Source organism: Pseudophryne corroboree, chromosome 1 (genome assembly GCF_028390025.1).
Source record: "Pseudophryne corroboree isolate aPseCor3 chromosome 1, aPseCor3.hap2, whole genome shotgun sequence".
In the NCBI taxonomy this organism is placed as follows: Eukaryota; Metazoa; Chordata; class Amphibia; order Anura; family Myobatrachidae; genus Pseudophryne; species Pseudophryne corroboree.
In genome coordinates, this window is record NC_086444.1 from 747,835,390 (window position 1) to 747,860,347 (window position 24,958).

Sequence of the window (24,958 nt, forward strand, 5' to 3'; positions counted from 1 at the left end):
CACTGCATATGATTCTGTCACCATTGAAAGAATGGTGGAGGATTATATGAGTGACCGCATCCAAGTAGGCACGTCAGACAGTCCGTACGTATACTGGCAGGAAAAAGAGGCAATTTGGAGGCCCTTGCACAAACTGGCTTTATTCTACCTAAGTTGCCCTCCCTCCAGTGTGTACTCCGAAAGAGTGTTTAGTGCAGCCGCTCACCTTGTCAGTAATCGGCGTACTAGGTTACTTCCAGAAAATGTGGAGAAGATGATGTTCATCAAAATGAATTATAATCAATTCCTCCGTGGAGACATTCACCAGCAGCAATTGCCTCCAGAAAGTACACAGGGACCTGAGATGGTGGATTCCAGTGGGGACGAATTAATAATCTGTGAGGAGGGGGATGTACACAGTGAAAGGGGTGAGGAATCGGAGGATGATGATGAGGTGGACATCTTGTCTCTGTAGAGCCAGTTTGTGCAAGGAGAGATTGATTGCTTCTTTTTTTGGTGGGGGCCCAAACCAACCAGTCATTTCAGTCACAGTCGTGTGGCAGACCCTGTCGCTGAAATGATGGGTTCGTTAAAGTGTGCATGTCCTGTTTATACAACATAAGGGTGGGTGGGAGGGCCCAAGGACAATTCCATCTTGCACCTCTTTTTTCTTTAATTTTTCTTTGCATCATGTGCTGTTTGGGGACAATTTTTTTGAAGTGCCATCCTGCCTGACACTGCAGTGCCACTCCTAGATGGGCCAGGTGTTTGTGTCGGCCACTTGTGTCGCTTAGCTTAGCCATCCAGCGACCTCGGTGCAAATTTTAGGACTAAAAATAATATTGTGAGGTGTGAGGTGTTCAGAATAGACTGGAAATGAGTGGAAATTATGGTTATTGAGGTTAATAAAACTATGGGATCAAAATGACCCCCAAATGATTTAAGCTGTTTTTTATGTTTTTTTGTAAAAAACACCAGAATCCAAAACACACCCGAATCCGACAAAAAATATTCGGTGAGGTTTTGCCAAAACGCGTCCGAATCCAAAACACGGCCGCGGAACCGAATCCAAAACACAAAACCCGAAAAATGTCCGGTGCACATCACTAGTTAATACTGTAGGAACAAATGTGATTTTAGCTGTTTTTAGGAGTTTAAAGAAATTAAAAAAAAAAGGGCCAAAACACGCAAGGGTGTTTTTGACAAAACCAAAATACAGATCCAAAACATGGAGAGAGATGCAGATCCAAAATAAAAAAATACAGAGGTCAGCGCACATCTCTATACATAACCATTTGCCGTTTCATTATAGACACACATCACTGGTATCTAACACACCAATTCATCTATAGAGAAAACATTCATCTCCAAATGTGTTAAGAGTACCGAAATCAAAACTACTTGCAAATTTATTTATTTAACATCCATAAACTTTTTTCCAACATAATAATAAAAGGTAAACAATAGTTGTCCCTTGAATAAAAGGTCTAATCCGGTTTTTGTTTTATTTATCTTTTTTCCTTGCACACATTAGTGAGTTCTACATTTAAAGACCATCATTTCAGGTTGAAAGCCACTTAAGAAAATTATTGGCTTGAAAAGTTACATTTTAATTACCCAAGCACACTACTTTACTCATTTAGGTGAAACTTGTGAGAGTTTTCTTAAATTACATAATACATTAACATTGAGCCTTAGACATATGTGGACTTTAAGGGGTATATTTACTAAGGTGTGGGTTTTTAGAATTGGAGATGTTGCCCATAGCAACCAGATTCTACTTATTTATATAGCACCTTCTAGAAGATAATAGCTAGAATCTAAATGGTTGCTACAGGCAACGTCTCCATTTCTAATAATCCGTACTTTAGTAAATTTACCCCTAAAAGCCAACATGTAAATGCATTCAGTGATCTGAATGTCAAAACAGCTACAAGTAGAGATTTCAAATGCAAAGTATGCAGAAAATTTCTGAACCAGTCCAATGCAAAAGACATTTAGGTTCTAGGTTGAAGTAAGAATCTAACAGGGACAGTAACACTACATGATCTCAATGTCTTAGTATAAGTTTTCCCCTGCCAATGCTGTTATGAAAACCTCTACTTCCATCTGGCCCATGCGGTAGACGAAGTATCCCACTGGGAAGCCCATGGGAAACTGGCATCTTCTTCACTGCCAAAGGGCTACAGTGTATCTTGTTTTCCATACGTAGATTGTGAGCAGCAGCTTTGCGTCGCTGCACCCAAGGGCTGGAAGAATAAATACCACTGTCATTAGAATGTTCTGGAAGCCGACGATATATTTCTGGACTTGTTCCAGGGCTAGCAAAAACTCGACTACCTAAATCTGTGGCCAAGGGTGAAAGACTGTGATATGTCTGGGAGAAGCACTTATTTACTAGCATTGGACTAGAGCGAGGGCTGCTGAAAGAATTTGGCCTGAACGTAATATCAGGGATTGAAAAATTGATAGCAGAGAGACAACGAGGTGCCAGAACTGGGGAAGCTGGCATGCTGTCCGACTCTGATGAGCTGTAGCAAGAAGGATCTTCAGTGGTGTGCTGCAACTTCCTTAGAACTTTAGTATGTTTCTTAGATAACTTTTTATCTGGCAAGTCAGCGTTTTCGCTTTCATCAGACTCCATGCTACTTTTCTTGCATGTTCCTCGACGACTCACTGGGATTACCTTGAAAGCATTATCATCATCACTACTTTCCTTCATACGGAATGCATCTACTGCTTTTCTGGCTCCCTCTAGGTTCTCGTACTCCACAAGTGCACAGATTTTTGTAGCTAGTTCAGGATATCGAAATATATATTTTTTAACATCACATGGTACCTCTTTGCCAGGTTTTAAGATGCGTATGGAAGTGATGACTCCAAATGATGCAAAAAGAGATGTAGCAATCTCCAAGAAGTTCTTTTGCGGCTTTCCAGGAGGGATTTTCCTTTCATTATCTAGATTCCAGGCCAATAGTAATTTGGTAGGAGGAAGCCCAAGGAGACAATCTGGAACTGGAGTTTTTCGCCTCACTTTTGTTTCCTCAAAGTTAACCTCCAATATGTCAGAAAACTGGAGCGCATACAAGGTTTTCCTCCAATCTCGAGTCAGGGACCTAATCTGCAAAAAGTTAGGACAAAAATTGGACTTAAGCCAAAATAGTTAGATTTAAGTTACAGTATACGCTTAGCAGTGGATATTGGCTGTATAAAATTTTGGAGTCTCTTTTCTCATTTCATCATTATATGCTATAGCAGTCAGAGGTTAACTGAAAATTATGCTGCCAGAGGCATCAGCCCAAAATGACAAGACAAAATATTTATTCCTTATACTAAAAATATAACTAGTTTGTGTTACGCAATTTTGTAAGGAGTTTTTTTTAGATTATTAGATCTAATAAAAAGGTAGAACCATTTCTACAAAGCTTTTTCAAAAGCAATCTGCACATGTTGTGGTCCAAATATCCTGTAGGCAGAAACAGCTGCTTGTCTGCAGACACCTTTTGACAGTTCTTTACATAACTATTCTTGGCCTAGCAATCCGCTCTGTGGGTGCTTGAGCAATATGTGCCACTATCCATCTCTTTGGATACATTTCATGTTAAAGTGCTGGAATCTATGAGTTTCCCCTCATTATAAAGCCCAGATAGTGAATTTATTGCAGATTTTTCCTCACAGCTCCCGAGGCTTTAAAGTGCACCCTTTGTGGCTTAGCGCATGGAGATAGATGCAAGACCTGATTGAATAGGTCCAGGCTGTTCAATAAAACCCTGCAGCTAATTAAATCTGTCCCCAAATGTTACAGAAAATAAAAACAGTCCACAATATAAAAAGTGGAACACAGCAAACGAACTACCTAAGATACCAAAATTTAAACAAAATAAGTAAATAAATAAATAAATGCTAAAATTAAAGGTCTGTTTTGATGCGTCAGAGCACAATCTGCCCGGGAGGGGGGGGGGGGATTTTGGTACTTACCGATAAATCAACTTCACGACTGTGGGGAGATTAGTGTGTCTTACAGGGAGCTGGCACTTACCGATAAATCCCTTTTTTGGAAGCCTTAGGGGACACTGGCTGCCTGCCTGTCGCTGTTCTCTTGCCTTCATTGTTCTGTTTAATTTTTGTGTGCTCTCTTCCCTCGTATATTTCTGTTCTCTTGTTCCCGTCTCCTGTCAGCTAATTCATAACTGAGGGATGATGGGGTGGGAGGAGTCTTTTTCACTTCTTAGATTATTTAAAGTGCCAGCTCCCTGTAAGCCACCATCACCACCCCACGGTCTTGAAGTTGTGCCAGTGTCCCCTAGTGGCTGACAGAAGAAGAAGAAGAAAAAAAAAAAGTCTACTTAGGTTTCCTAGAATGAAAGCACCAAAAACATCCTTGGGTTGGACAGTCAACAGATGTTTTGGGACACCTTCTGATGCTACAGTTTGAGACCGCAAGACATCTATATACAGTATCTGAAGTCAATTAATGGGGGCCGATAAATGCGATCACCCCACCCTGCACATCATGCAGAGAGAAGTGTGATTGACTTGGAGTTACATTGTGTTGTTTAAGTGTTCCCTTTATTTTTTTGAGCAGTGTATATACACACACACCCCGTTATGGTAAGAACTTACCGTTGATAACGGAATTTCTCCTATGTCCACAGGTATCCACAGGATAACATTGGGATATGCCGAAGCGACAGCGGAAATGGCACCAAATAGTCACGAGCTTTCTGGCCTCCCAGGATGCATCGGGCTCATCCATATAATCCCGCCCACCGACTCAGTCAAATCAGTTGTTTTCACAGCAATTAGGCAGGAGCATCATGTAGAACCCTATTCAGGCAATAAGAACACACATGCACACCCTTCCATACAAGAGGGAAGAGGTTTAGTGATTATAAAGATCTTCAAATCAGGGTGGGATCCCTGTGGATACCTATGAACATAGGAGAAATTCCGTTATCAACGGTAAGTTCTTACCATAACTATATATTTCTCCTGCTGGGTACACAGGTTATCCACAGGATAAAATTGGGATTCCCAAAGCTATTATTAGTGGTGGGGGACGCTCCTGATTAGCTAGGAGAACCTTTCACCCGAATTCCGCGTCATGAGAGGCAAAAGTATCCAAGGCATAATGTCTAATGAATGTTTTAATGAAAGACCATGTGGCTGCCTTACAAATCTATTCTGCTGAAGCACCATGTTGTGCTGCCCATGAAGGACCTACCCTATGTGTAGAGTGTGCAGAGACATTAGCCGGAGCAGGGAGATCAGCACGAGAATATGCTTCTGAAATAGTCATTCAAAGCCATCTTGCTAGCGTCTGTTTAGTAGCAGGTCATCCTCTTTTGTGAAATCCGTAGAGAATGAAGAGAGAATCTGTCTTTCTGATGGCACTAGTACGATCTACGTAAATTCTTAATGCACGGACTACGTTCAGCTACGCTTCTCCCGCAGAAAGTCCCGGTACCTGAAAAGCCGGGACTACAATTTCTTCGTTCAGGTGAAACTTTGAGACCACCTTTGGATGATAACGCAGTTCTCAAAACTAAATCTGGTTATCTGGGTAATAGATCAGAAAAGGAGACTTACATGACAGTGCTCCTAAATCTGACACTCTTCTAGCTGACGTCATCGTCAGTAGAAAGAGAACTTTTGCCATGGTCTGCGGGGGATGCGGCGGTACTAAGCTGTCCTTCTTCGCTGCGGCGTTGATGTCCCTCTGACCACCGCCAGTTGTGGTCTGCGGTGGTCAGCTTTCAATGGCGGTGCAGCGTGCAGAAGTGAGCGCTGGTCAGCGGTGGGAGGCGGGCAGCTGTGATATAAATATATCATTTTTTTACATTTATTTTAATTTATTTTTCCCTGTCCCTGCGTCCAAGTGATCTGGGGGTGAGCTGGAGTCCAAGTGATCTTGCCCAGATCACTTGGACTGCAGCTCACCCCCAGATCACATGGACTGCAGCTTACCCCCAGATCACTTGGACTGCAGCTCACCCCCAGATCACAAGGGGGGAGCTGCAGTCCAAGTGATCTGGGGGTGAGCTGCCCAGACACTTGCCACCAAGCACAACTCCCCCCACCTCTCGCCTTAGTGGTCCTGGTTCCTCAGTCCCGGAGGAAGCAGATGCTGCCGGAGATGCTGAGGGCACGGAAATAGAGGTAACAGCGCTGCCTGTTGTCTCCAGAGCTGCCGCTGCTGTAGGCAACTCCAAGATCGGGAGGCGCAGGGAGGGAGGGGATAGGGAGACGTGGGGTGGGAGGGAGGGGATAGGGAGACGCGGGGTGGAAGGGAGAGGATAGGGAGACGCAGGGCGGCAGGGAGGGAGGGGATAGGGAGGTGCGGGGCGGCAGGGAGGGCGGGGATAGCGAGACGCGGGGCGGCAGGGAGGGGATAGTGAGACGCGGGGTGCGAGGGAGGGGATAGGGAGATGCAGGGCGGCAGGGAGGGAGGGGATAGGGAGGCGCGGGGCGGCAGGGAGGGAGGGGATAGGGAGGCGCGGGCGGGAGGGGATAGCGAGACGCGGGGCAGCAGTTAGGGGATAGTGAGACGCGGGGTGAGAGGGAGAGGATAGGGAGACGCGGTGCGGCAGGGAGGGAGGGGATAGGGAGGTGCGGGGCGGTAGGGAGGGCGGGGATAGCGAGGTGCGGGGCGGCAGAAAGGGGATAGTGAGACGCGGGGTGCGAGGGAGGGGATAGGAAGACGCGGGGCGGCAGGGAGGGAGGGGATAGGGAGGTGCGGGGCGGCAGGGAGGGAGGGGATAGGGAGGCGTGGGGCAGCGGGGAGGGAGGGGATAGCGAGACGCGGGGCGGCAGTGAGGGGATAGTGAGACGCGTGGTGGGAGGGAGAGGATAGGGAGACGCGGGGCGGCAGGGAGGGCGGGGATAGCAAGACGCGGGGCGGCAGGGAGGGAATAGTGAGACGCGGGGTGCGAGGGAGGGGATAGGGAGACGCGGGGCGTCAGGGAGGGAGGGGATAGGGAGGCGCGGGGCGGGAGGGGATAGGGAGACTTCCCTTGCCTTTCAGATCGATGCTCCAATTAATTAAAAAAAAATATTTTGATAAGTAAGCCCAGACCAGGGGCGGCCGCGGCGAGGGTCTAGCCTGCCACAGCCGTCAGTCACCTCACCGGCGCCAGTGTATTGATTTCCCTGCTCCCTGTCTCTAACAGAAATAGACGGAGCTGCGCGTATGAGAGAGCAGGTCAGGAGACGGGCGCCACACAAGCGCACGGCATGCTCGTGCTGACGGCGCCTAGGATGCGTGTTAGGCTGTCAGTGTGGGCGGCGCCCGTCTCCTGACCTGCTCTCTCATACGCGCAGCTCCGTCTATTTCTGTTAGAGACAGGGAGCAGGGAAATCAATACACTGGCGCCGGTGAGGTGACTGACGGCTGTGGCAGGCTAGACCCTCGCCGCGGCCGCCCCTGGTCTGTGCTTACTTATCAAAATATATATATATTTTTTTAAATATATTTAATTGGAGCATGCCGCCCTCCAGTGGCCAGCGCCCATAGGCAGCTGCCTAATGGTAGCGCCGGCCCTGCCTGTAGGTTAGCAATCTTTTTATGAAACCATACAGTTAATGTTGATACTTGAACTCTCAAGGAAGCCACCTTTAAACCCTTATCCATTCCTGCTTGGAGGAAATCCAAAATCCTGGATACTTTAAAAGATCTTGGATCCATACCTCTTTCGCTACATCAATGAATATAGGCCTGCCATATCTGATGATAAATACGAGTTGAAGAAAGCTTTCTTGCTCTAAGCATGGTTTGAATTACCTGTTGTGAAAATCCTCTGGATTTTAGGACAGAGGTTTCAACAGCCACGCCGTCAAAGACAGCCGTTCCAGGTGGCTGCGATAACAAGGCCCCTGCATTAGTAGATCCGGACGTTGAGGAAGCAGAATTTGAGCTTCCACGGACATCCTTAGTAGATCTATGTACCAATGCCTTCTGGGCCAGGCTGGAGCTATTAGAATTATGGCTCCCTTTGCTTGCTTTATTTTCCTCACCACCCTGGGTAACAAGGAGATTGGAGGAAACAGATATGCCAGATGAAATTCCCATTTCACTGACAGTGCGTCTACAAGGATCGCCCCGGGATCCTTTGACCCGTATGCCAGAACTTTGTTGTTCAAATGGGACGCCATGAGATCTCTCTCTCGCAGACCCCATCTGTTTACTAGAGTTTGAAATATTTCCGGGTGTAACGTCCATTCGGTCTCCTGAATGGTGTGTCGACTGAGAAAGTCTGCTTCCCAGTTCAGCACTCCTGGCACAAACACTGCGGACAATGCCAGAAGATGGAGTTCTGCCCATCTTAGTATGCGAGTTACTTCCTCCATCAATCTTTTGCTGTGAGTTCCTCCCTGATGGTTGAGGTACGCTACTGCTGTTGCATTGTCTGAACGGATCTGGACTGGTCTTCCTTGCAGAATGTCCTTTGCCTGAACCAGAGCCATATATATGGCCCTTATTTCCAACAGATTTATTGGCAGGCAACTTTCCCTTGTGGTCCATTTTCCCTGGAACCAGAAATTTTTGAACACTGCTCCCCAGCCTTGAAGACTGGCATCCGTTTTCAGTACTTGCCAATCTGCTATCCAAAAGGGTCTCCCCTTGTCTAGATGGTCCGTCTGTAGCCACCAGGCTAGTGACCTTTTTAGGTTTACTGGAAGCTTTATCATCTGTCTTTTTATTGTCTGATGTTTTCCATTCAATCTGGTTAGAATGAGGTGCTGTAGGGTTCTGGAGTGGAATTGTGCATATTCCACCATGTCGAATGTTGACACCATCAGACCCATCACTCTCATCGCTGCATGGACTGATACTGTCGAACTGTGCAACAATTCCTGAATCATTACCTGCACCTTGGATATCTTTTTCCCAGGTAAGATTATCCTTTGTAGACTTGAATCCAATATGGCCCCCAAGTGAACCATCCGTTGTGATGGACTCAGAGACGACTTTTCCCAATTTATGAGCCATACGTGTCTTTGTAGACAAGCTATTGTCTGTTGGAGATGGCCCAAGAGTAACTCCTGGGAATGAGCCAGGATTAAAAGATTGTCGAGGTATGGAAAAATTCTTATCCCCTGCTTGCGGAGATAAGCGGCCATAACCACCATAATTTTGGTAAATACCCTGGGGGCTGTTGCTAGCCCAAAGGGCAAAGCTTGGAACTGAAAATGTTGCTGGAGGATGGCAAACCTGAGGTAACACTGATGGAACCGTGTTATGGGCACATGCAGGTAAGCACCCTGAACATCCAGAGATACCATGTAATCTCCTGGTTCCATGGCCAAAACTATGGAGCGTAATGTCTCCATGTGAAACTTTGGAATCCAAACGTATTCATTTAACTTCTTGAGATTGAGAATTGGTTGGAATGATCCATTTGGCTTCTGAATCAAAAATAGGTTGGAGTAAAACCCCCGTCCCCTTTGTGTCAGAGGTAATGGGATAATTACCCCCGACTGAAGCAATTTCTGAACTGCTTCTTGTAGAGCTCTGGCCTTCGACTCTATACGAGACGGGCTGGTGCAAAAAAACCTTTGAGGAGGCTGCTTCTTGAAAGGGAAACCATAACCGAGAGATACCACCTTCTGCACCCAAGCATCTGTCGTCAACTGCTGCCATATGTGTGCAAAGTGAAGGAGTCGGCCCCCAACCCTGGAATCCTCCAGGCGGAGGCCTGCACCCTCAAACTGATGGCTTCTGTTCTGGTTTGGAAGCTGGCCGTCTATTGGTCCATTGCTTCCTACCTCTAGCTGATTTATTGTACTGGGGTTGGTTAGAATCATTCTTTCCTTTTGCTCTACCTTGCCATCGAAATGGCCGAAATTTTGAACCCCTCGGTTTAGGGTTATAACTAGCAGGAAACTTGACCTTTTTGGATTCAGCTTCCGATTCCATAATATCTGTCAATTGCTTTCCGAACAGAATATTACCAGTGAAAGGCAACACTTCCAGAGCTTTCTTGGATTCTGCATCCGCTTTCCAAGTACGTAGCCAAATTGCTCTACGAGCGGCTACCGTTAAGGCTGATGCTTTAGAAGCAATCGTACCCATATAAATTTCTGCTTCTTCCAAATATTGCGCAGCTTGTTTTATATGGCCTAGATGAGACCCCCCTTCTCCCTGGTAGGTGTGGAGAGGCCATTCTCTAGTTCCTCCGCCTATTCTACCATTGCTTTTGCCATCCAGGCCGAAGCCATAGCTGGCCTTACAACAGCCCCTGACAGAGAAAAAAATGTTTTTCAAGAAACCATCTACTTTTCTATCTGTGACATCATTCAATGAGGTAGAGGGTAACGGTAAAATAGATTTTCGCACAAGTCATACGACATGTGCATCTACTTTAGGAGGAACTTGTCTTTTAGCACAGTCCTCAGCCAGAAAAGGATAGTAAGAATCCCACTTTTTCGGAATTCTATATTTTTTTTATTGGGTGTAGCCCAAGGTTCTTCCAAGATTTCCGTCAGATCTTCTGACCCTGGAAACTCAATCCTAACTGCTTTTGGACGTTTAAACACAGGTGATTTAGATTTTGTTATTGCTTTGGCTGATTCTTCCAGAGACAGAACAGCCTTCATGGCATCAATAAGCTCAGCTATATCTTCTGAACTGAAACCCTCTGACTGGTCGTCATATGGGGAATTTGAATAAACAGTATCCTCATCTGTTGTATCGTCTTGTGTAGTCTGTAACATAGATGTATCTACCCTGGCTTCACTAGCCTGCTTACTTGTAGAAGCTGCTGGAATTAACCCACAAGAAGGGAGCTGCATGTAAGGGTTAATAGTGTATCCTACTCCCGGGTGTGGCACCACAGGTGCCAATCTGTCAGCTATTGTAGACAAAGTCTGTGCAAACACACCCCATGGTGGATCTATTGGTTGCTGAACCTGTCTTTTATTTTGCCGATATGCACAACAGTTTGCACATAACCCATCATAAGTTAGATACTGGGCTAACACCCCTACTTTACAAGATAGACATGTTAAGGGTGTAGGAGTCCCTGATAAAGTATCCTCGTCACTTTTGCCTCTCATAGACATGGTAAATAATCTGTTTATACAATATACTACACTCTCTGTGACTGAGATCACTTATATAAATATAAAAGTGATATCAATCTGACCACAACCCGAGCACCCGATTTGAGGTTCAGAAACAATACCGACAAACATACAAAAGTCAGCAATCACACTAGCAGTCAGTCACATGTTAAATATTAGCAATTGTCATACGAGTATATAATCAACCACAAAATTACTTGTCCAGTATGTAGGAGTACAATTTACTGTTTCTGTTTTAACAGCTATTTCAATAAGTTTTTCTGTCAAATAATGCAGAAAACCACAGTACTGTACAGGCCTCATATGCATTCATTGTGTACCAAAATTAACTATTCATACTACACAGTAGATAGAATGTTAGTACTGTATAACCCTTACTCAGTAGAGAGGGATACAGGGAGACTCACCCCACTTCCAGGATCGATCAATACACTCAAAAGACGCTGAGTGGATTCAGACGCTACTAGTGTACACTGCCGCTCCGGTAACTGATAAGAGACACAGACGCTCAATAACGGACACAGACGCTCAGTGAACGATGAGTGTATGCAGACACTCCTGTCTGCGACCTGGTCTCGGCAGCAACTCTAATGTACACAACCGCAGCTGCCTAAGCTGCGACCAAGTACCCTCGTGGTAGCGTCTGAGACGGAAGTGAGGTCATCAGTTCACGGGAGACGCACGGAAACTGGTCATGAACTGAAGGGAGGAGCGACCAGGACAGTGTCTGACTCCCCCTGCTGACAAACTCCAGGGATCGCGGTCTCAACCTAGTCCTGGCACCTATGATCCCTAAAGCATAGCGCTGGAGCACTTAAGAGTGGCGGCGCGTCAGCCACTGTTTGTGGTCTCCTCCAATACAGTGCGGTTGTGTCCGGAATCCCCTAGTAAGTGGAACCGATGCCTTACCTTCTCCCCATGCTCCGGCCACAGCCTGGTAACATCTGCTGGACCTGCTAGAACATCCGACACAGACGCCCGTCGAGACAGCACTAATACCCGGAGGTAAGCATTGTTGCGACCCGGTGGAGAGTTGTTGGAGCGACTCTTTCTAGCATGCGTTTAAGATGGTTATGCTGCTTGACAAAGGCTAATAAAGAGCCGAAACGTTGCAAAGCTTATGCTGCCTAAGTTGTGATTTATTCTGGATGACCAAGACCGCTGAGTGCCGTACTCTGGACTGACTATTACACATTATGGAATGAGCACCGCGGCATCATTAAGTGTGAGTGCCGGTTACACACACACATTATATATATAGATATATATATATATATATATATATATATATAGATATATATATATATATATATATATATATATATATATATATATATATATATAGATATATATATATATATATATATATATAGAGATATATATATATATATATATATATATATATATATATATATATATATATATATATATATATAGATAAACGTTGTTGGTGGCACTCAGCAGCAAATAATCAGACGACAACCAACCTGGTTGGTTGTCGTCTGATTATCTGCTGCTGAGTGCCACCAACAACGTTTATCTACATGCTCCAAGGAGAGGTTGTGCACCAGACCTTTACATCAAACATAAGCGTGAGTGCCGGACATTTTTTGTTCTATATATAAATATAAATATATATATATATATATATATATACACACACACACATACATATACACACATATACACACACACACTGCTCAAAAAAATAAAGGGAACACTAAAATAACACATCCTAGATCTGAATGAATTAAATATTCTTATTAAATACTTTGTTCTTTACATAGTTGAATGTGCGGACAACAAAATCACACAAAAATTATCAATGGAAATCAAATTTATTAACCCATGGAGGTCTGGATTTGGAGTCACACTCAAAATTAAAGTGGAAAAACACACTACAAGCTGATCCAACTTTAATGTAATGTCTTTAAAACAAGTCAAAATGAGGCTCAGTAGTGTGTGTGGCCTCCACGTGCCTGTATGACCTCCCTACAACCCACACAAGTGGCTCAGGTAGTGCAGCTCATCCAGGATGGCACATCAATGCGAGCTGTGGCAAGAAGGTTTGCTGTGTCTGTCAGCGTAGTGTCCAGAGCATGGAGGCACTACCAGGAGACAGGCCAGTACATCAGGAGACATGGAGGAGGCCGTAGGAGGGCAACAACCCAGCAGCAGGACCGCTACCTCCACCTTTGTGCAAGGAGGAACAGTAGGAGCACTGCCAGAGCCCTGCAAAATGACCTCCAGCAAGCAACAAATGTGCATGTGTCTACTCAAACGATCAGAAACAGACTGTATGAGGGCCCGACGTCCACAGGTAGGGGTTGTGCTTACAGCCCAACACCGTGCAGGACGTTTGGCATTTGCCAGAGAACACCAAGATTGGCAAATTCGCCACTGGCGCCCTGTGCTCTTCACAGATGAAAGCAGGTTCTCACTGAGCACGTGACAGTCTGGAGATGCCAAGGAGAATGTTCTGCTGCCTGCAACATCCTCCAGCATGACCGGTTTGGCAGTGGGTCAGTAATGGTGTGGGGTAGCATTTCTTTGGGGGGCCGCACAGCCCTCCATGTGCTCGCCAGAGGTAGCCTAACTGCCATTAGGTACCGAGATGAGATCCTCAGACCCCTTGTGAGACCATATGCTGGTGCGGTTGGCCCTGGGTTCCTCCTAATGCAAGACAATGCTAAACCTCATGTGGCTGGAGTGTGTCAGCAGTTCCTGCAAGACAAAGGCATTGATGCTATGGACTGGCCCGCCCGTTCCCCAGACCTGAATCCAAATGAGCACATCTGGGACATCATGTCTCGCTCCATCCACCAACGCCACGTTGCACCACAGACTGTCCAGGAGTTGGCGGATGCTTTATTCCAGGTCTGGGAGGAGATCCCTCAAGAGACCATCTGCCACCTCATCAGGAGCATGCCCAGGCATTGTAGGGAGGTCATACAGGCACGTGGAGGCCAAACATACTACTGAGCCTCATTTTGACTTGTTTTAAGGACATTACATCAAAGTTGGATCAGCCTGTAGTGTGTTTTTTCACTTTAATTTTGAGTGTGACTCCAAATCCAGACCTCCATGGGTTAATAAATTTGATTTCCATTGATAATTTTTGTGTGATTTTGTTGTCAGCACATTCAACTATGTAAAGAACAAAGTATTTAATAAGAATATTTTATGCATTCAGATCTAGGATGTATGTTAGTGTTCCCTTTAGTTTTTTGAGGTGTGTGTGTGTGTGTGTGTGTGTGTGTGTGTGTGTGTGTGTGTGTGTATATATATATATATATACACATACATACACACACAGCAACCCACAGTCCGGCACTCCTCCATTGGCCAAAGTAATATTCTGCAGGGTGCCCTCCTAGAGCAAGTGTGTCCTGATGACGGGGGGGTGGAGTACCCCAAATCGTTGAAGTAAAGCACTTAGTTTTTCACCAAGTATTGAGTCTGGGAGTGCCGCCTCTGTTTACACACACACACACAGGGCCGGTGCAAGGTTTCTCGGCACCCTAGGCAAAACTTCTGCCTTCTGCCCCTTCCTTCAGATGAAAGGCATGCTGCTCTAACCCCCTCCCCCCTACTCTGTTAAATGTCTGCTGTTCTACCCCCCCCCCCCCCCCCAAAATCTGCATGCATGCTGCTGCTCATCCCCCAAGACTGTGTGCATGCCTGCTCCTCATCTCTCCCCTCCCCGCACTGCTGCTCTCGCCCACTTTCTTAATCAATGCAGAGAATACACTATACAGCCACCTTACCTGCAGGCTGCAGTGCAGAGTTGGAACTGAGTAGTCTGTGAAAGAGCCTGGAATGAAGAGCAGTGCTGCATGTCACCCCCAGCCAGGACTCCAGGAGCTGCCAAAGTTACTGCCTGTGCCTGAAGGTCGCGCTGGAGGCTGCAATACGGGAGCTTAGCAGTCACAGCTACTGTAAGATACGCATTCTGGGGGATTGCAGTGGCTGTGAAAGGTAGGACTATGCTACCTTTTTTAGGCAGCTGTAGCAGGCCGCCCCCTCAGGTCCCGGCGCCCCTAGGCAGCTGCCTAAAGCTGCCTAGTGGAAGCTCCGGCCCTGCACACACATTATATCTGTAGAAATGAATCAAAATAAATTGGGCAACTTGAAGGTGCTGGACCAGTTAAACCTTCTTCTACCGGTGGCGAATGTGTTCACATCAGACACACATTGTTCATACTGTATATACTGCAATATGTGAAGTCTGCTCTATAATAGCGCTCACCTTTTTGAAGGAAGAGAGTAATTTGATGCTTACAAAACCCATCTTGTTTTTTTGGACATGTTTCAGCAAAAAGGCATCATGGGACAAGTTCTCATCAGATAGGTAGTACTCCACTTGGCTTACTATCTTGCGGATTAATTTCATATCAGGAATATCACAGTTTCCGTCATAGGAGTCATCATCCAAATTTTCAGTCATGTCAAAAAAACTTCTGTAATAGTGTATATAAATAAAGGGAAAAATCAATTCTCTGTGTGACTGCAATTACACATTAGTACATGTTCCTTGTACATGGCAATGTGCCTAAAAGTGCAGAATCCATTTACTCTGCAGTAAAGATAACCCCTCAGGACAGTTGGCGTTAGCATGGTACGATGGCATTGACAGCAAATGTGGGTAATTTGTAGCTCTCCATTTTATGTCAAAATACTATTTACAATAACAGACAGGATTTTGTGTATTCATATACAGACTAAATTTAATATAAGATATACTGTACTGTGTGTGTGTGTGTGGGGGGGGGGATTCAAATCTTATCACATCCCCTATCTCCCCCCTAAACCCGACTAAAGTAATAGGCGCGATCGTGAAGAGACCTGTTTGGGCACCCAAGCGTGCCTTTAGCTGAAATGGACTTGTCACACCCGCTGGCAGTAACATTAGAATATTGCTGGTGGCTGCGATCGCGCCCGGGAGGAGGAGGGAGGGAAGAATATGTGAATCCAGCCCTGTATGTGTTACAAGTCCTGTCATGCAAAACAAGCACATTTTTTTCAACACAATTATGCTGAAAACAAATGCCAATTTCATTTTGCTTTATTCATGTTATAAATTAATCTGCATGTGGTCAAATACAATTCACAGAATTAGGGACATATATTATCGTGAACATAACGTCAAAATGTATGTAGAAAACATCCCCTATGGTATATACTGCAAGACCTGCAGAGCATCAGGGAGTCCTGCATCTTGCCTCCTGCCAGGGCCCAATGTGCATGTGCCAGAGGCAGGGCCGGTTCTTGGGCGCTGTGCGCCCCGGGCGACAATATAGGGCGTGGCTACGTACAGGGGGCGTGGTCATTTACGCCCCCTGTACAGACTGAAATGATGTGCGGTGCGCGATGACGTCATCGTACACCGCACAGTAAAGGACCTCTCCACGAAGGGAAACTAGACGCGTACACGTCTAGTTTCTCTTCACAGCGGCAGCGGGGGGCAACGGGCAGCGGGGGGCACAGCAGCAGCGGATCTTGCCCTGGTGCGGCGCCCTCCGGATGGCGTGCTGCACCCTCCGGAATGCGGCGCCCCGGGCAAAAGTCCTGCTTGCCCGTGGCAAGATCCGCTACTGGCCAGAGGACTCAAACATTGTGAGATCTCATGTGCAGATGGACTGTCACAGATGTCGCCACTGGACGATACACATATCAGCAGGTAATCATGCAGATATGTGTGTGTGGGGGGGGGGGGGGGGGATTAAAAAAAATATAATAAATAATATATATATATATATATATATATATATATATATATGTGCACACACATTTTATATATATATATATATATATATATTTATTAATATATATATATATATATATATATATATACATACACATACATACATACATACACACATAAATGTACTTTTTAGTAATCACAAAGTACACTTTTTTTTTGTCATTACAGCTGGATTACTGTGCCCATACAAAAGTATGGTAACGTAAAATCCAATAGCAAAGTAGAGAGGGGATCTTCTCTGTGTAACCCACTGTAACACAGGTGTATAATCAATGAAGGTGTCAAATAATGCTGGTTATTATAGCACATTTGACACTTACCACCAGTGGCGGCTGCAGCACAGACTACATTGTGCAGTAAAGAGGGGGGGTGGGGCTTGAGAGACTGCTAAGAACATATAAACATACATGTGAAGATGTATGTAATATATGTGCTGGCGTATATCCAGGATCCTCAGCGGTGGCCTCGGAGCAGAACCAGGGGCTCGACATGTATTTAGGGCAATGCCCGTCAGTCTATAGTCCAGTTGAGGCCTTTAAAGGGGGACATTTACTAAGCAGTGATAAGAGCAGAGGAGTGAGCCAGTGGAGAAGTTACCCCATCAACCAATCAGCAGCTCTGTATCATTTTATAGTATGCAAATTATAGATGTTATGTCAGTGCTGATTGGTTGCCATGGGCAACTTCTCTGCTCTTATCACTGCTTAGTAAATGTCCCCCTAAATGTTGAAATGTTGCCATTTAATTCCTACATGTGTGCGGTGAAAAAGCTACAGTCATGACAAATCTTTCAACATACCTACCAATTGTGTTTTTCATACTGCTTTACCCTAGCCCTTTTCAAATAACTTTTCCAGTAATAATATGTATTGCGTATATGGTACTGTAACCCTGGAAAAGCTTCAGCATATTTTGGATACTTCCTACCTCTGCATTCCTGTTGTGTGCATGATGCTAAAACAGGCTATGCTGGAGCTTTTGAATTGAGGAAGAAAACAAAGGTGCCCCATAACAACGTGGCCCATCTGGCTTGTAACAGGGCCACCAGTGCTGTTACCACTGCTACCAGTATTGTAATGCTACTACATCAAGTCACAGGTCAACAGAAACAACCACTACTACTAACGTGTATTGGAAATGGTCAGGGTTTCTGGAAGCTTGAGCCATTTTTTCAGATGATGATGGGTCTGGACATATTTGGATTATGGTACGGGTATTTTGCCATAAAAAGGTCAGTCAGCTCCACTACCTGCTCTTCTGAATACTTTTGTACGCCCATTAATAAATTAACATAAACAGCACTTCTTACACACCAAGTATTCAGCAATAAGCACCAAGGTCATCTCTGCAAGTGTAATAAATAAATAAGTAAATATATAATTACACTTGCATGACATCTTTAAGGTAGGAACACACTAAGGGCTGTACTCTGTGAGCAACATCCCCTTGTGTGCCCCCCTCCCATACTGGGCCGCCCGACGGACAATATCACACAGTGACATCACGTCGCGTTCAGCCAGAGCATGCAGCCTTGGACGAGGAGTCAAAATTGAGCTGCAGGCACGGCCGGGACAGAGGGTCATTAAAGACCCGCACATCGCTTGTCATTTACAGCGTACACACTAATCAATATAGTAAAAAACGTTACTTAGGAAGAGTCAAAATTAGCGATGTTGTTTACTTTATCGATTAGTGTGTGCGGGACTTTAGTGCCATAGTTGATTCTCTGAGTTTCATTGCATCTGTTGTAGAATTTATCATTTCATATATCAAATAGATTTTAAATCACGTTGTAACATTGTGTCTATTTCTATCTAAAGGGATTGTATAAACCAGTGGTTCTCAAACTGTGCGCCACGGCACCCAGGGGTGCATCGGAGTACTTGCAGGGGTGCCCTGGGTTGGTGGTCCAGGACCAATTCAATTTATTTACAATCAGTGTAATAGACAAAACCAGTGCTGGGGGCTGCCAATCATAACATATGTCAACAAACAAAAGTGAATCCTGACCCTCACCACACAACTGAGCCTAAGAATGACATATAAACACAATTTACTTAATGTAATATTTATGTCTGAATTTCTCAATAAGAAACGTTTGGCCTTGGGGTGCCGTGAAAAAAATTCTGATACCCTAGGGCACTGACTCCAGAAAAAAAAGAAAAAAATTAAAGTGTGGGAACCACTGGTGTAGATCTAAGTATGCTATCCATTCTCATAAGTAGAATATTAAATTCCTAACACTAATTTAGTAACACTATAGTTTCTTCACTGGCATGCTGCTCTGGGCTTTCTGGCTTTCTTTTTGGGGTGCCGTACCCTTCACCTAGGTATAGCATCAGGTACCCCCAATATACAGAGAGGCCTTGACGTGGCTTGGGGGCTTATTCATACATTTGCGCAAAAATACGTAACCAAGATCTCTGAGCTTTAATATTGTGTAGGATTTAAATCTGGTTACTGTTATCATTCAGGGTGCTGGGGGAAACAAAATGTTTTTTTTTTTTTTGCTTAGAATATTAATTGAGAGAGCACCCACTGGGCTTCCATTATAAGTGGTAGGTTAAGTAAAAATGTATGGTGTGATGGCTGTTCTCAAGTGGTCAAGATGGCTATTCTCGGTGTTCAAAATCAGTGACTTAAAAAGGAGATGAAATTTGCTAGAGCTTCAGTTCAAGCCAGTAGGCAACCAATTATTATAATAAATGTTATTGACTGAATACATTAAACAGTTGCACTAACAATTACAAATTATGGCTAACTAGCTGTTCTACCCATTCTTCACACGATAGTTTCTGATTTTTACAGTTGTAAATATAAAGGAGTGTTAAAAATTTGGTCAAATCTATAGAGCGGACGTCTTAATGTAAGTAAATATTAATCCATGGTTCTTGGCGTTACCTGAGGAGAACCCGTAGCAGATACGATGAAAAGTGACAGGACCATTCTGTAGTTTATTAAATTCTACACACTAGAGGTGCAATCCAAATTTTGAACCAATTGTCCGTTTGGCTGTTATCGTTCACACAACGCAAGCCACGCATCGGTAAGGATGTCATTATGTCAACCCCTTTTTCATCCCCTTATGGGAGGTTTATTAAAATTCTAATTATGTTTTTTCCCTATTTCCCACCAGCAGAAGACCCATGTTAAATTTCATCTTTCTAACATATTGGGAAGTAAGAGAAGTAAGGGAGTATGCAATTAGGTTCGTTTTTTTCGTCTAGGCGGAAAAACAGGGCTTTTTGCTATTTTTAGGGCGAATGGGTATTCGCCCTATTCAATAGCAGGGCTGTTTTTATGCCTAGGCGAAACATTCAGCAGGAGCGAAAAACATGTGGATTGGCCCTTAGCTCCGGTAATCACGGAGCCATTGATTTTGCCCCCTGTCTATTCAATTGAGGCCATTTCACCCTTTTTTTTTTTTTTTACCTTTTAGGAACATTTTCACCAATGCCTTTTCACTTTTTTTTTCTTTAATGAAAAGGCATTGGCGAGAATGGCCCTTGTTTTCACCAGCGCAGGTGAGGAAACATGTGGATTCGCCAATCCACATGTTGTTCGCTCCTGCTGAATTTTTTACCTAGGCAAAAAAAAAACAGCCCTGCTATTGAATAGGGTAAATCACCATCCACCCTAAAAATAGCACCCCCCCATCCTTCCCAATTCTCTTCCTTCCCGATATGTTCGACGAAAGCTGAAATTTAACATAGGTATTCTGCCGGTGGGAAATAGGAAAACACTGTAATTAGAATTTTAATAAACCTCCCCTAAGGGGATGAAAAGGGGGTTGACATAATGACATCTTTACCGATGCGTGGCTTGCGATGCGTGAACAATAACGCCAAAACGGACAATCGGTTCAAAATTTGGATTACTCCTCCAGTGTGTAGAATTTAATAAACTACACAAATGGTCCTGTAACTTTTTACTGTATCTGCTACGGGTGCTCCTCGGGTAACGCCAAGAAACATGAATTAATATTTACTTACATTAAGACGTCTCGAATTTACAGCTCTACAGATTTACCAAACACTCACTTATATTTACAACCATGAAAAATCAGAAACTTCTGTGCGAAGAACGGGTAGAACAGCTAGTTAAAAATAAAAAACTATTAAAAATGATCCCTTGTTTCTTATTACCCGTCTGAGCAGTCTAGGGAATCATTTTGAGACTCCTGGTTCCTGTGTTGATGGCCGGAATTAAAAGAATGTGATCGCACATCAATTGGGAGGCTACAGATGCTGTTTGGAGATCTTGGAAATATATAACCAGGAGAAGCCATGGCTCTTACAGGAGGCTGAAAGAAAAAATGTAAAATATATGAAATAATATTTTCCCTCTGTATTCAAGATTTCTTTTCCGTTGTAAAATCTGCACATCACAAACTAAATCACCTCACTTCCAAAAATCATACAGTATAAAAAGGTACATATCGTATGCAATTTAATTGTATCTTAAAGGGGTTGTGGTTAATAGGGTCGACCACACATAGGTCGACCACTATTGGTTGACAGTGACTAAGTCGACACCCAAAATAGGTGGACACAAACGTTAGGTCGACATGACAAAAGGTTGACATGAGTTTTTTTGTCATTTTTGTGTGTAGTTTTCTTCATAGAGTGACCGGGAACCCCAATTAGTGCACTGTGTCTGCGCTCGGCACAGGTTGCCGTTCCAAAGTGTAGTCCATGTGGATCGTAAAGTATGAAAACGTTCAAAACACGAAAAAAAGTGTGAAAAACGAATGTCGACATTTTGTCATGTCGACCTAGTGACCCTGTCGACCTAATGCATGTTGACCAATAGTGGTTGACCTAATGAATGTCGACCCAAGTGTGGTCAACCCAGAGACCCTTAAAGGCACATTATGTTACACTGTAGGCAGGACAGTTTATGGATATTATTTTACGAGCAATGACTGAAAATTTGGGACGCAAGCCAACTCAGAACATGCTGCAATAACAACTACTTCTATTGTGATAGCAATGGCTTCAGTGAAGCTCTGGTTGGACATGGCGTAGAAGGCATTAATAGGCAGCAACCGGCCCACCATCACGGGGGTGCTGGGGGCACAGCTGTCCCAGGCCCGGCCTCTCTGAAGAGAGAGGAGGGCCCGGGATGTTCATGCAGCTGCCTTCCCGCCCGCCGCCATCTCTGCAGTACCGCTGTCATCCCCGCTATCCTCCAGCAGCTCTGCATTGAAAAACGTCTCTCCCAAAATGGCCACCACCACCACAGAGGAGACAGTTATTCAAGACACTAGAGGAGCCCTCTAGTATCTTTAATAACTGTCTCCTTTGAGGCGGTGGCCATTTTGAGGGGGACATTTTCAATACAGATCTGCAGGAGGACGAAGGACAGTAGCAGAACAGCGGGGACAGAGGCGGGCAGGCAGCAGCATGAGCATCTTGGGCCCTCCAGACAGCGGCACATGTATGTATACATACTATTTGGTCAGTCCCGGGCCCCAAAATTTCTGATGGCAGCCCTGGGCAGCAAAGCTGAAAACAGAAAGGATGACCTTAGAATCTTTTCCCTTTCCATTGCACTTATTGGGGTAAATTTACTACGGTGGGAGTTTTTTTAGAACTGGTGATGTTGCTCATAGCAACCAGATTTTACATAACATTTATCTTACTGCTTCTAGAAGATAATTGATAGAATCTGATTGGTTGATATGGGCAATGTCAAAGTCAGAAAAATATCTCTATGCACACTACCATATTTGCACCTCACACAGGTCCGTGCTGCGCATGCGTACGCTCTCCCGTACGTGCGCATACTCACAGTCGCGGGCACCCGCAGGCGCACGGTATGCGTATTTACGGTAGAGTTTATGTGATCGTAGCGTGCGACTCAATCATTACATATTTTCACTATATAATGTATTTTGTAGATCATGGTCCCTTTGATAGATTCTGAAAGTTTAGTTAACATAGCATGTTCCTGAACAGAGAGATCCCTCTTTGTATTGTACGAAGGGTCTAACAGGGGTCATACAGTGGTGTTTGGTACCCATCGGAAGAGTATTTAAATAGCAATATTCCGGTGTTGGTTTGGAGCGGATTAATCGCTCGTGCGAATAGTTATGGACGTAAGAAGTTTATGTCCATTTACTATTATTTGTTCTTATTTAGTCATGCGGCGGGAAACCCAGTATCCCACCCACCTGAACAGTTGGAAGCAGTCACAGCCCACCTGTATGAATCAACCTATGACCTTTTGTTATAATGCGAAGCCGAATTCCTGTGTCCAATGAACAATGAGATTGTAGGGACCATTGAATTGCATTGTGTGTGGGGCATAAATAGGCAGGCCGACCACATCCAGTTCACTCTCTTCAACGGTTCTCATTGCTGATAATCGGGAGCTGGATATCGAGGCGCATGCGATCGTTTCCCCTTGTGCGCAAGTGTTTCTCCGCAACTATATTGATCTTCTTGTTATTGTGGGCCAATTTCTCTCTCTCTCTCTCTCTCTCTTCTCCTCTCTCTTATTTTCTCTTAAATAGTAATTGTATTATATTTCCTGTGTAGTTATCTGGTTAGGTAGTCTATGTTATATTGTAGTGTATGATTTGTATTTGTATTAATTCTTTTGCAAGTATATCATTCAGAATATATATATATTAGGCGTTGGACCCTAAGCCCAGGTATCTGTGTATTTCTTATAGTGTTAAGTATTCTCAGAGCGTCGGTGACGCTAGAACAGCTTTAAAGGTAATAAGGTTATACTGTGTTGCATTTACACTCTATCATTACACTAAGGTTTTACTGCACAATACACTGTTTATGGTTTAGATACAAAGGTTTAACATTGTGAGCGTCAGCGCCACTGGTGATCTCCTCGTGGTCCCGAGCGTCCGCTACGCTATAGCGAATCATTAAGTTAGTCAGCAGCCAATAGCGTGCCTGCCTGTGATCTCTTGGCCGTGAGCGAACGTGACGCTTGAGCGTCTCGACTACGGCTAAGCGATTGTTACGCAACGTGCGTACCCTTACGGTACTTCATACGTAGATAGCGTACAGTGTTCTTAGACCTCATAAAGGGTATTATATAAGATAAATATTTAGCTTTATCAATTGCGGGCTCGTCCTGTCCTTCACATATCTGCACTAGGTAATTTCAGCAGACATTATCCAGCAGCAAAGGGCGGGAGATCATATTCCTCGTAGTGCTGTTTGGATAAGCGTCTGCTTCTCTTAGTAAAGGGTGCTGAAGGAATCCGGGAACCGGAGGTAAGAACAACACGCTAGTCTCTTTTAAAACTGTTTATTTTTCTGTCTTGCGTACACACGCACGCATATCTGCATTTCTTTTCATTAGTGTATTTTCATATATCACTCTCCTGTTTGCCAGTTTTATAGTTGATAAACGTGCTAAGAGAGATTTGCCGCTATTTCATAGTTTAAGAGTAAAGGTAATATAGTTAAAGTATAGACAAACACACAGCTGTGCCTGAGAGACAAGGCGAAGTCAGTGTGGTGCGCGGTAGATGATAAAGGATCATCTACATTGATAAACGTATAAATTGTGTTACGGTGGATCTTTGCTTTACGTACACGTGTCTCTAACAAAGGACCGAGACTTGCGTCCGCAACCCAAGGGCCGACGCACGCAGCGTATATTACGCAACGGAGCGTACGGGTACGCCCACGTAACTCAAATCACAAGTGTTAAATTTTTTCAACGCGGTAAATAGCGCAACGCGGTAAATAACGCAAGGCGATAAATCGCGCAAATCTATTTTAACATTCGAAATTGAAATTAACAGATCCTTCTCCTAATTGGTAACACATCTGGTCTAAAGAAAATTTCTGCGCAGAAATAGAAATAGAAACAAAAGTGTATATGTGGTGAGTGAGTGTTTGTTTTTACAATTTTTGAGGTTGAACCACAAGAAAAGTCGAGTTCTCGTGAGGTACATGCGTGTAAGTGACGTACATGGTGGCTAGGGAGGCACCCCTGGTTAAAACACACAATTTGAGCATTAGAGTGTAGCAGACCAGGAGGTCATACTGTAACAGACCAGGAGGTCATGGCAGACCAGCAGGTTCAGGTACAGCAGACAAGGAAGTCCGCTATACAGTCCACAGGCACAACACCAAGAAAGGGTTGGTGCAACAC

The 24,958-nt window shown here is 44.5% G+C and overlaps 1 protein-coding gene and 1 long non-coding RNA gene across 4 annotated transcripts in view; one reads left to right on the forward strand and one right to left on the reverse strand.

Moving 5' to 3' along the window:
* LOC134909640 (uncharacterized) overlaps positions 1 to 24,958 on the forward strand; it is an 84,107-nt gene that overhangs the window by 31,419 nt on the left and 27,730 nt on the right. The window lies entirely within an intron of this gene.
* The window catches only part of LOC134909628 (la-related protein 6-like), a 97,158-nt gene continuing 73,577 nt past the window's right edge, over positions 1,378 to 24,958 (reverse strand). For all 3 annotated transcript variants that reach the window (XM_063916710.1, XM_063916700.1, XM_063916719.1), the window contains 3 exons: positions 20,971 to 21,128; positions 15,311 to 15,521; positions 1,378 to 3,100 (listed from right to left, as the gene is read on the reverse strand). In XM_063916710.1, the coding sequence (XP_063772780.1) occupies positions 2,030 to 3,100; positions 15,311 to 15,521; positions 20,971 to 21,113 (1,425 nt within the window). In that variant the 5' untranslated portion in view covers positions 21,114 to 21,128 and the 3' untranslated portion in view covers positions 1,378 to 2,029. The remainder of the gene's footprint in view (positions 3,101 to 15,310; positions 15,522 to 20,970; positions 21,129 to 24,958) is intronic.